Source organism: Mytilus edulis, chromosome 8 (genome assembly GCF_963676685.1).
Source record: "Mytilus edulis chromosome 8, xbMytEdul2.2, whole genome shotgun sequence".
NCBI lineage: Eukaryota > Metazoa > Mollusca > Bivalvia > Mytilida > Mytilidae > Mytilus > Mytilus edulis.
The window spans coordinates 30,333,697-30,347,026 of NC_092351.1; the positions used below are offsets into that span (position 1 = coordinate 30,333,697).

A 13,330-nucleotide genomic window follows, 5' to 3' on the forward strand; every position below is an offset into this window, starting at 1 on the left:
AATACCAAAAAGTTACCGAAGGAAGTACGATGAATAACAAAGTCTATACGATGGTGCCGAAATTATATACGATAGCAAAAGATGGACATACGAAGGTTATCCGAAGACGGGTATTTAAGCTTCATATCTCAGCCGAAGACTACACGATGGATCACGAAGGCTACATGATAGATTACAAGCTAGGGCTACACGATGGATAACGATGATGGCGCGATGGCCATACGATGTCTAAAAGACGTCGTGTACAGCTTACGATGCATTTAGATTATATACCGAAGGCATCACGCGTTTTAAATTGTTTGATCAATATTGAATATATATTATATTGTACATTTCATTTCTGGTTTAATCATAAGACAGAAGGCCGTGGGCTTGAAGTGTAAAACTTAACTCTGAGTCTCTGCATATAATGCCACCAACATCAGGGAGAAGAGGGGGGGGGGGGAGAGGAAAAATAGTTTATGTATCAAATATGCATATTCAATTTACCATTATCTGCATGTGTCATATACAAATAAAGTGTCCATATGTGTCCCAAATATGTTACATACGAGAAGATGCCACGCTCGGCATTGCCTTGTTTGAACTGTAAAATGTGTCTGAATAATCACCCATAGTAATTATGCCCATGTTTACTGATCTATCTTAAAGGTAAGGTAATGGGATCGTTGATCCCTTTTATTCAAAAAGAGCTCTTTCCAGGAGAATATCATAATAATATAGACAAAAGGAAGGATGTGGGGAAAGCAACAAATGCGGCAAAATATGACATAAAAAAACAAAAGGTTATGGAGTAAGCATTTGTGTGCCAACAACTCAGACGATACATTAAAAAATCAGAATAATGAAGAAAAAGTTGGTTTCCCTATATACGTGTACCTGCAGTGTTTGTGTACGAGGCGCGTTTAAGATTTTCACTATGTTACTTGATATGAAAAATTGACAAAAAATAATATTTTACTTTTGAAAGTAAATTCTGAGCCTGTAATAACTGCTCTCCTTGTTCCATTTGAATTAATAGGTAAATATACCTTATCCTATCATAAAAGAAATTAACAAGAATTGATTTGAATTTTGTTTCATAAAACATATAATGGTCAATGTATATGTAATGCCATAAATATACATTTTATGAGCTAAGATTATGCTCTATATATTATATATAAATATACTAAATAAATAAATGATTTGGAAAATACGTTGAAGGTATAAAAAGTCATGAGAATGCCGAATGCAATAAGGTTCTATCCGGGCACTCTGGTTCTAAACCCTGGTTCCATCTGGGTTGTTTGGTTCTGAACCTTGGTTCTTTGGTTCGAAACCATGGTAACTGGTTCAACATCCGGGTTGTTTGGTTATAGCAACCCGAATTCCTGGTACCATCTGGGTTCTTTTCTAGATTATTCTAATGTTCCCGTTGAACTTGAAGAAGATACCCACAAGTATCCGAATAAAAAGGTAAAGTAGGTCAAAGACGCTAAAATTGTTTTATAACATTAATCATTTCAGGATCGACGGCAAAAGAAGCTGTAAGGTATTATTGTCTCATTCTAATGATTAGGAAACTAGATAAAAATAAAGCATCGTTTAGATTTTAAAAATAAATCGAAATGGTACATTATATCGAACATTATTTAATTAATTCAGTCGTTCTGTTTTTATTTATTTCCGATAATATTTCTAGACGTTTTAAAACAACAAACTTTGGAGACCTGTCGTTCAATTGGCCAACGATATATGCATCTAGCCACTTCACCAGTTGACGACTTGCATATATATTTAAATGCACATTTAAAGTTCGAATGCATTTTATTTAATAGCTGCTTTGTAATAATGTCAGATTTGATAGAAATACGTTTGAAGTATATATGTAACAAATCGTTTTGTTCAAAATGGAATCTTAAAAGACATATAAAAAGAAAGTGATGATCAATTTAAGTTTAATTGAAAAATAAGTTATAGAATATAACAAAAATGTATTATGTACAATAAATTTGTCAAATTTGATACTACTTGTGAGATTTAGGCATGCATATAATCATTATAGGTCAAAAAGAATCAAATCAAAATGAAGATTGAATATTTTTATAAATAAAATTTTGTGTGCGTGTGTTAATAACAGTGCTGGTGGAATGCCTAGCACCAGCACACTAGTCAGAACTTCTGTGTTGGTACCATAGAAAAGGGGCATAAACTGCGGAGTTAGTCTAGTCCGTTCGTCCCGAACGTAAAAAAAAAAAGGTTCCGTTGTTTTAACTTTAGTTGCCTCAACCAAATACTACAAAACTTATACACAAAATAAAAAGAAGATGTGTCATGAGTGCCAATAAGAATACTCCACAAAAGACTAAATGACACAGAAATTAACAGCTATAAGTCACCCTACGGCCTTCGACAATGAGCAAAGTCCGTACCGCATAGTCAGTTATAAAAAGCACCGAGAAAAGAAAATGACAAATTATGTACAAAAAATGAACATAAACAAATATGTAACACACAAACAAACGACAATTCATAAATTAGAGTCTCCTGACTTGGAACAGGTTCATACAAACAGAATGCGGCAGATTAAACATGCTAGCAGTATCCCCACCCTTCACCTCATGTGGCATGAGCGCCAAAGAAGAACTCTCCACAAGAGACCAGGTAACACAGAAATTAACATATATCATGATGTTACCATACGGCCTTCAACAATGAGCAAATAGGTATAGAAGATGTTGTATGAGTGCCAATGAGACAAATCTCTATCCAAATAACAATTTATAAAGGTAAACCATTATAGGTCAATGTACGGTCTTCATACGGAGCCTTGGCTTTCACCGAACCACAAGCTATAAAGGGCCCCAAAACTACTAGTGTAAATCAATTCAATCGAGAAAACCAACGGTCTAATCTAAATAAAAAACGAGAAACGAGAAAAACGTATAAATTACACAAACAAACTGTACATTAGATTCCTGACTCAGGACAGGTGCAAACATTTGCTGCCGGATGAAACTATATTATAACATCACAACATAGAAAAAACACAATAAAACGAAATTCAAACGAGGAAAGAAATGGACAAATGTATAGGCAACTGACTTGCGACAGGCACATGCATACTAACTAGGGCGGGGTTGAACATGTTAGCGGGGTCTTCACCATCTCCCTAACCTGGGACAATGGTTATTTCCACATACAAAAAAATGAACTTAAAATTTGGTGGCGTCACTTATACCGTTCAAGAGTTATCATGTTCCTTTAAAAACATAGAAAATGCTGAATTTGCGTTTTCGTTCTTTTAAATAAGTTTGATTCAATCAAATTTTATAAACCTTATACGTTATGCTTATTACCCCATAACACAGCTCAATCAAGTTCAATATTGGGTGGTGTTACTGTTTAAGAGTTATTAGATATAAGAAGTTAGTACTAGTACTAATGATACAAATATCAACACGAAGACTAAAGATAGGAAAGATGCTTAATCTGTTGTTTCTGTTCTTTAACTTTAGTTTGCCTCAACCAAATGTTTTGAAACTTATACACAATGCTTATCGTCACTTAACAGTCAAAATTACGTGAATCCTGTTTCTATATGTGGAGTTTACTTGTGTTTTCTTTTCACAAGCAGGGGCATCTGTGGCCCATAGACATATTGTACATTTATTACAGTAAACGGTTTATTTACTTCCTTTGGATTCTACGTCTATATATATATATATTAGAATTAACTTGCATATTTTTTTTTAGGATTGCGGTGCAGTTTGATAACAGACAGTGACCAGCATAAAAAAGTGTTTCACTAGATTGAGCTCTTTGTCTAAGTGTACTTTAAAGGTTCTTCGCACTGAGTTCAGTTTATTGATATGCGTATACCTTCATGTGGTTTTTAAGATGCTTAAACAGACTATCCATATCAACATGTCCATCAAATGAAATCCAAAGTAAAATGATTGAACCATTTTGAATTATCAATCTAACACAACTTGCAGTACATGGTGCTACTAGAGCAGTAAATATTCTTTCTTATTTTCACGGCAATTACAAGATTTAGTTTTCATTTGATCAACACATTCTTCATATCAAAAATTGAGAATGGAAATGTGAAATGTGTTAAAGAGACATTAACATGACAAAAAAGCAAAAAGCAGTCAAAGGTCACCAATGGGTTTTTAACAAAAACGGTAAGATAACACATTAAAACACTTAAGGTGGTATGGGAGTCTAAAATAAAAATGATAGAATTTGTTCGTACTTTGTCAAAACGTAGTATCTATTAATATATGTTGAAATAAAACATAAAAATGATAGCTACAGGACGCGACAAAATGACACATTTTGTAAGGATTATACAGTAAAAAACACCAGTTTGTGGTTTACAACTAAACAAAATGATAGAATTGTTAAATACTTAAGGAAAAGATAGCTTTCAGACAATGCTTTGAGAATCTTAAATGAAAAGATAGGGTCACCGTTATTTTTTTCAGGTTAAAATACAAAATAGGAAAATTCATGTAAAATCCTTTAGAAAATGCACTATTTTAGAGTTACCTCCCCTTAAAATAGCAATTTAAAAAAAATAATTAAAAACAAACAAAAATAATCAATTTTTGCAAAAATATTAATATTTATAAGTAATATTTTTATGAATTGGTTCTTTTAAATGAAAATTCATATTAAATATCTGCATTCCTGCATCAAATTTTGCTAACTTGGTTAGTTTCTAACCTTCCCATGTGATATCACTATGGTAAACTGATAGACACACTTGATGCAGTCAGGAAATTGATTATTTGCAATAGAACAAGAACAATACAAGAAAGAGTAAGAAACAAATGAAAGTAATGATACATACGAACTTTTCATCACAATGCACAAACTAGGAACCATAGTTTTTATACATTTTATTCTTTTAAAATGTACGCTCCCGTTAAACAATGGAAATTAACGCTGTATATTTATATAAACGATCAATCTTGTAATAAAGATAAATAAAATCGAAATGGTTCTGAAGTTGACGAATTTCTTTTTTGTTTAGGTCTGGAGAACATTTTTTTAAACTGGCAATTAGCATTTCTATTTTAATTTTATGTGTTGTCACCTTGTCCGTTAATCTTTTAATTTAACTAGAACACACCCGCTAAATCGCGGGCATTCAGAACGTAGTTTAAAGTATGTAAAGTGTTATTGGAAGAGTTTTGTAAAATATTGAATGACTGGAGAATTTCAGCAAAAGTATCATAAGTCATTGTGGACAGGAAAATACTTTTTTTTTTATCCCTCCTCCTTTATTTCCAATTTTCCCATCTTTTGGTTTTCTATCAATTTCAATATGAACATTCAAGTAAGGAGCCTGTAATTCAGTGGTTGTTGTTTGTTTATGTGTTACATATTTTTTTTTTCGTTCATTTTTTTGTACATAAAAAAGGCCGCTATTTTCTGGTTTGAATTGTTTTACATTGTCAGTTCGGGGCCTTTTAAAGGTGAATATGCGGTTGTGGTTTTGCTCGTTGTTGAAGGTCATACGGTAACCTATAGTTAATATCTGTGTCATATGATGATATTGGTCTCTTGTTGAGAGTCGTCTCAACATGGTTATCATACCACATCTTCTTTTTTTTGTAATCAATGAATTTTGTAAGAGATTTAATGACTGGATAATTTCAGAAAAGGTATCAAAAGTTCACATGAATATTTTTAGCGCTTATCTGTATATTATGAACATTCAATACTATATAAATGTAGTGTACTATTTTCGAAGTTTACTAATCGATCCATAGTGGTCATTGAAATAGTATACAGACCCTCTTTATTCAATAAACCCTGTGACTACGGGGCGCCGAATGGGACTCTTGTGGTTTTGTACAAAATTCAATTTTGTCATAACAAAATCATTTTTGTCTACAAAACTATGTGCTACAGACTTGTTTTGTGAGAACTTCAATTTTGTGATGACAAAATTCATTTGTGTAGACAAAATTCATTTTTGTAGACAAAATTCATATTTGTCATGACAAAAGTCAATTTTGTCTAAAAGGAATGCAAATATAAACATATTTGCATACAAAATTCACTTTTGTTAGTACCTGATATGGAAATTAAATCACAAAAGTCAATTGTGTGAGGTCAGATTCAATTTTGTGAGACAAAATTCAATTCTGTCAATTTTGTTGAGACAAAAGTCAATTTTGTCAATTTTGTTAATTTTGTTGAGACAAAAGTCAATTTTGTCCATTTTGTTGAGACAAAAGTCAATTTTGTCAATTTTGTTGAGACAAAAATCAATTTTGTCAATTTTTTGAGACAAAAGTCAATTTTGTCAATTTTGTTGAGACAAAATTCAATTTTGTGACGACAAAATTCATTTTTGTGATGACAAAATTCAATTTTGTAACAACAAAATTGACTTTTATGAGACAAAATTGACTTTCATGAGACAAAATTGACTTTCGTGAGACAAAAATCAATTTTGTTGAGACAAAATTCAATTTTGTCAATTTTGTCGAGACAAAATTGAATTTTGTCAATTTTGTTGAGACAAAAGTCAATTTTGTCAATTTTGTTGAGACAAAAGTCAATTTTGTGTAACAAAGTCAATTTTGTGTAACAAAAGTCAATTTTGTGTAACAAAAGTCAATTTTGTGTAACAAAAGTCAATTTTGTGTAACAAAAGTCAATTTTGTGTAACAAAAGTCAATTTTGTGTAACAAAAGTCAATTTTGTGTAACAAAAGTCAATTTTGTGTAACAAAAGTCGATTTTGTATGCAAATTAGTTCACAGAAACAAAACTAAACTAATTTGAATACAAAATTCACTTTTGTCGCCCAATTTTCAAATTAGGTAACAAAAGTCAAGTCTGTGTAACAAAAATGAATTTTGTCATGACAAAAGTGACTTTTGTCCGCTGATAGATAATTTTGTATGACAAAATTTTAAATTAGTAGTATGATACAAATTTTGTTAAACTGAACTCATTTTTGTTGAACAAAAGTCACTTTTGTCCGTACAAAATTGAATTTTGAGTACAAAACCACAAGAGTTCCATTCGGCGCCCCGTAGTGACTGCCGTGTATAGTAAACTTGAAAATGATAGCAGATAGAATTCTGAAATTACATTTTATTCTTTGTATATGTATGTTCAAAGTATACAGAAAAACGCAAACCGGAAGTCTAATCTGACTTGAAATTTCGTGCAATGACGGGACAATATACGGATGCCTTTTTTCTCGTTTTCTCCAAAAATAACTCAATCTGAATAATCATATGAATGGATGACAAATGGCACTTTGCGCTGTACCTATAGGACACAGAGGCGTGTTGATTAATTTATTGTGGAAAGAAGAGAAGCGACACCCAAAATGAGGTCTTCTCGTTTAATAGTATAGATGAAGAGATGTGGCATGAATATCAATGAGACAACTATCAACCAGAGTTCATATATGAAGTGGATGTAAGCAATTATAATCCACAATAAATAAAATAGTCAAAATACGCGAATATCAGTCATCATCGTACAACAATTCCAAAAAGGAACAATCCAACAGAACACAAAAAAATCTACTATCTACGAACACATTGATTGATTTGAGTGTCTGACGTCAGAAAATGTTTTATACGTCACATACATTTGTCGTTCAATGTGCATACAAACAATTTTAAAATTTACATAACCAATGTTAGCATACAGGGTTAAAAAATCAAAAGTATGTAAGAATAAATTTCAGAAATAGAGATTTAAACTAGTCCAAAAGTTATATATAGAATTTATAAGAATCCAAAAATAGTTGATTCCACTACGCGATTGAATGATTTTGACGTTCGTGGTTCAACGTATATTGTAATTCATAATAGAAATATACCATAATACCTTATAATAGAGCAATATCATACTGACGGGATCTTTTAAAGTACAAAGTCATATTTTAAGAACAAAAGAATACACTTTAAACATTTAATTTAGTAGCAATTCTCTTAACTTAAAAGATCGGTACTAGGCACAAGACACCTCACATAAAGACAATAGACACAAAGTCTCTATAATAAATCTATCGTGCATCAAAATGATATCATTCCTGATTAAGGTGCAAACAAATGCAGCTGGATTGAACGTTTCAATAGGTACCAACCTTCATCCTTATCTGAAACAATAGTGTAACATCACAACATAGAAATACACACCATACAATATCAATTGAAATGGCTTAACTAAATCAAACGACATATTACCACTAGTGAACATAAACCGAACGATACCATATGCATGTTTAGATCCATGCTTCTGTAGTTAAAACGAAATAACACCTTTCAATATATAATTAAATGGGGAGTCCTTCGGTAATTTAACTTTGTATATATTTATCTATCGTCCTTTGAAAATTTTTGATTGACAGAAATCCAACGCCTGAGCGCTCTTTATGGAAAGTCCCAATTAGCCTGCAGACTGCTAATTTTATGATATATTGACGCTTTCCTTGATATAGTTAAGGACTGTCATCATAACCATAGTAGTATCATCATATATTTCCATGGTTATAATCTGGTTATCATAAGATTTATTATTTGATGAAACAATACATATCGGATATACAAGTGAAGAAAAAACGAACAGTTGTTATAATATACGGTGAATAGTGGTTCAGCACAAGGTCATGCAGGAAGTATTGGAGTAGCATTTTGGCAAAATGTTATGATATATCAATTAAACTGTCTAATAACAGCTAATCATACTACTAAAAATACAGCTAAGCATCTGACAGAGGGATGTCAATCAAGCTAGAACGGTTTGAGATAATCAATCAACGGATGGATCTGTTTAAAAAAAAATTAAAAAGTAGATGCTGTATGATTACAAATGAGAAAAAAATAACAAGAGACCAAATGACATATAATACAAAAATATATAAGTCACTGGATGGCCTTCAACAAAGAGAAAAATACCATACTACATAGTAAGATATAAAAGGTACCGACATGAGTTTATAATATAAAGCTTCAATCTAACTTCACATTTCCAGTTAGTGTATCTAGCATACTTTCCTTTATCGTTACAAAAACGGCTTAAAAGGAGCTACAACAGATGCATTTACAATCGTATTTTTCAAAAAAAAACACAATTTGTCAAATATGGCAATATTTTCCTAATAAAATTGTGTTGAAAAATAGTGTATAAAGAAGGAAAATCATCACTGTCATTGGATCTAAAAGTACCATGAAAATATAAAAAAGAAGATGTGGTATGATTGCCAATGAGACAACTATCCACAAAAGACCAAAATGACACAGATATTAACAACTATAGGAAAGCATGTATTTTATCTTAGAACACATAATTATTTCAACACTCCAAAAATAATTAATACCATTATTTGTACACACCTTAAGTTCTTTGATTGTAGTTATAAGGTAGATAGCACTGACAGAATAGAAGAAGATGCATTGTTTGTTGTTGATGATCTGGATATAATACTTAATTGTAAATATGTGTCTGAATGATTGTTTATGCACTTACACTCCAATAAAATTATAAAAAAACTTTAAATTCTTAATCTAATGTCGAGAAATCTCTGGTTTTTACCCCATTCTAATCGAATTCCTTTGCCGTGACTGCACACAAGATGTAACCCTGGTTTGTAAAATACTCACAGGCTCTCCACTCCAACTGGGATTTTATTTACATGTGAATGGTTAATGACTAAGAAGGAGCATTACCATATTATATTTAAAGAAGATCATAAAGATAATTTAGAAACAGTATTAAGATCGTTTTCACTAGTATTAAGTATTTTGGTATGTTCATATGCACCAATTGATTTTCATTAAATATGTTTTTTTAACAATTTAAAAAAAAGTATCTCTTTCAAATTAGTGCACAAAAATATGAATACCTGCGACACTTTATATTTGTTTTTGAAATCAGATGAACTATATAGTTATAGCCTTTAAATTAACCATATCACACTTGTAAGTACTATTTGTTTGGTCCGTTTGTGCTTTTGAATGTGCTTTTTGATTATGGTCTTTCCATTTTGAATTTTCAGCATTTTTGTGATTTAGCATTTGTTTGTGTGGTATTCGAAATTCACACTAGTTCTATCCGCTGTGAACCACCTATTGGATAAATTTTAGTCTGAGTATTAATTGGATATTTGTTAAATAAAATGCGAAACCAACACTGATATGTTAATACTAGTATATTTTTTTCATAGTAATTTAAAACGTTTTTATCCGTTATTCGAAGTGCAACTTTGAATAAAAACCCTTCCAGTTATACATAAAACTGCTATTGCATTGTAAATATATAGACCCGTCTAATTAATTGCTTTGAGTATTATAGTTGGTTAGTTTTATATTTGATCCCGACCTTTTCCCAAGTGATAGTCCTGTAAGGTATAACTGTTTAATATGACACCACTTACACGAATAAATCCAACATTACTTTCGAATAGATAAGTTTTATAATGCTTCGAGTGCGAAGACCTAGATGTCCCTAATCACTAATGCTCTCTGTATTCTGTGCGTTGCCTCATAAAACATTTGTAAATTGAATTGTTTTATCCAGATATAATTACACATACATTCCTTTGGGTCTTTAATGTTCGCATGACAGCGTTGGTTAATCAGCTTGTTTGAAATGGAGATTCCCCATACGGAATTCAAATATTAAAAAGCGAAGTGTGTTCAGATCCACGTGGATCATGGTGATGATGTGAAAATTAGTAAATCAGTAGTGTTTAAAATTATAACACAATGTTTACTGCTACAACCTTATTTTTGACATTTTATGTATGTTTGTTTTGTTCACACACAGTTGGCAAACTTCATACAAGTAAGAGGTTTCGCAAGCTTTAAAACAAAATTAATCTACCATTTTCTGAATTAGAAAATGCCTATCAAGGACAGGAATAAGACAGCTGTTGCCAATTCGGCTAATGTTTTTTACCTTTGCTTTGCCATTTGTTGAATGACATACAATGCATAATTATAATGATTGAATCTTGTTCACCTGCATGATGAATAAAGGATACTCAATTACATTCAATAAATGGCATGTTCCCGTGTGAATATGTATATATCTTATTATTTCCATATGAGTTTATGATTGACAGAAATCAAATTTTGAAAATTATTATAATTCAGACTGGTAACATATTGATGCTTTCTTTGATTAGTATAGGGCTGTCGTCGTAAAGAAGTAGCATATTATATTTGTAGGCGTATTATTGGATTTTCGCGTAGTTGATGTTTTAATTTGTGATATAATATATATTAGATAATATAAAAAAAACCAGTTGCTACAAAATGAATAATGCTATAGTACAAGGTCATGTAGCAATCATCAGAATTGTTTTAGACAAATTGTGTTATATATCAATTAACCTGCCTAATGAAAGCTAATCAATGTGCTGCTTATAAACGTTAGCATCTGACAGAAAGTTGGCAATCACGCTAGAACAGTTTGAGATAATAAAACAACGGTTTAATAAGTTTTTAAGCTGTTTATACTGCACTATTTTGCTTGGTAATTCAAAGTTTTTCCAATTCATTATTATCTATACATGTAACATTTGACTGAAGGGTGTTAATCAAGCTAATAGAGTTTCGAAAAATACATTTACCCGTTACTATAATTATTAATAATGGTATTTGAATATGAAGTCTTACAAGCACTTATAATAATAAGTTTGATCCCGAGCTTTTCCCAAGTTACAAACCTTTAAGGTTTTACTGTAAAATGTATATCTTGACACCACTTCAACGAATACTCCTAACCTTACTTAAGAATTGATACGATTTCTAATGCATCGAATGCAAAAATCTAAGTGCCCTTAAACGTAAATGCTATCTTTGTTCTTTTATTTACCCCCATAAACCATTGATGAATTGTTATTATCCAGAGATAATTACACATAATTTCCTATGGGTCCTCATAACCGCGTTAGTTAATCTCTTTGTGTTATTTTAGATAGCCTTATTAGAGCTTTCGACATAAAAAAAAACAGCTTAAAATTATTCAGCTTCCCATTGAGCTATGTTGATGATGTGAAAATAATTAGTTTGACAGTTTCAGTATGTGTTTTATAGGGACAGTCTCCTTACACGAAGCATCGGATTATACGACCAAAACACCGACTGTGTAATTACACATGCCACACAACCGAACAGACTTATTTTATCAGTAATTACACTGCTGGATAGAAGAGAACGAGCGACAGCTTTATCCTGTATGTAAAATATTTATCGATTTAAGCTTCCTTTTGACTTTTTGAAATATTGTAAAAAAATCCCATCGCACTGAACATTGCATATCTATAGGAATAAGGAGATATGTAACGGTTAACAACGAAATGATAAGGACGAAGATGTTAAAATCTGGTGCATTTTTTATTTCATCTTATAAGATAACAAATATTTTCGAACTTAAATATGAATTAGTACACATCTGAGGGATTAAGTTAAGGACGTCATAAGCAGTTCGAGAAAAGCATGATCCTGTAAAATGCTAAAAGTGTGTCAAGACAAGATGTTACAGTAGATCTACAAGTATTTATATTTACGATTTAATTTAAGGGAAAACAATTTTGTAAAAAATGCAAGGATCAAACCGAAATTGAGAAGATTTGTGGTGTCGACCAGTTTTCTTAGTTCTGTTTTTCTTTTCTTATCTTGCATCTTTTTTTGTTCCGTCTTGGGTTTTTTTCTGTCTTTATTCTACTATAAGTTGCTGATGACTCTTTATTACCTTCCTACTTTTTTATAAAAAAAATCTCTATCCATTTACATGTGTTGATATCGATATTTGATTTGATGATATATATTCCTTTTTCAAATGAAACAACAAATAGGAAGAGACCACTTGCATAATAACAAACCATCAGTAATTGCAATCAAATCTTTTGAATAAGAAGAAAACATGTGTCCACAAAAAAATATTATGACACAGGTTGACATTTGTTTTGTCAAGTTTTAAGTTTGCGTTGAACACATTAATGTAAAACAAATTTGTGTGAATATTTGGCTAAAAGTTAGAGATTTCTTTTTTTGTGGTTTTCAGTCAAATAACATAAGTATGTTGTCTCAAATGCTGTTATAAGCACCAATGTAACGTAAGGGTTCCCGAAATGCACCTAATGTGACAGTTTTTCCATGTTTATCTATCTAAAAATAATAGATAACATACCGTTCTGTTTTAGTAGATGTATACACTATATAATCAAGTCATAGATTAAATTTTTAAGTTACACTGAATCATAAAAAAATGTTTTGTACCATCCGCAAACGATCAAAGAATCAGTTATCAGAAGTACATAAACTGCGATTAAGATTAACTACACATCCTAAAAA

At 31.2% G+C, this 13,330-nt stretch overlaps 1 protein-coding gene across 1 annotated transcript in view; it reads left to right on the forward strand.

Annotated features, from left to right (window-relative positions):
* The first annotated feature begins 2,558 nt into the window (after positions 1 to 2,558).
* The window catches only part of LOC139486637 (CUB and sushi domain-containing protein 2-like), a 44,210-nt gene continuing 33,438 nt past the window's right edge, over positions 2,559 to 13,330 (forward strand). The window contains exon 1 of the mRNA XM_071271563.1: positions 2,559 to 2,646. Within this exon, the coding sequence (XP_071127664.1) occupies positions 2,559 to 2,646 (88 nt within the window). The remainder of the gene's footprint in view (positions 2,647 to 13,330) is intronic.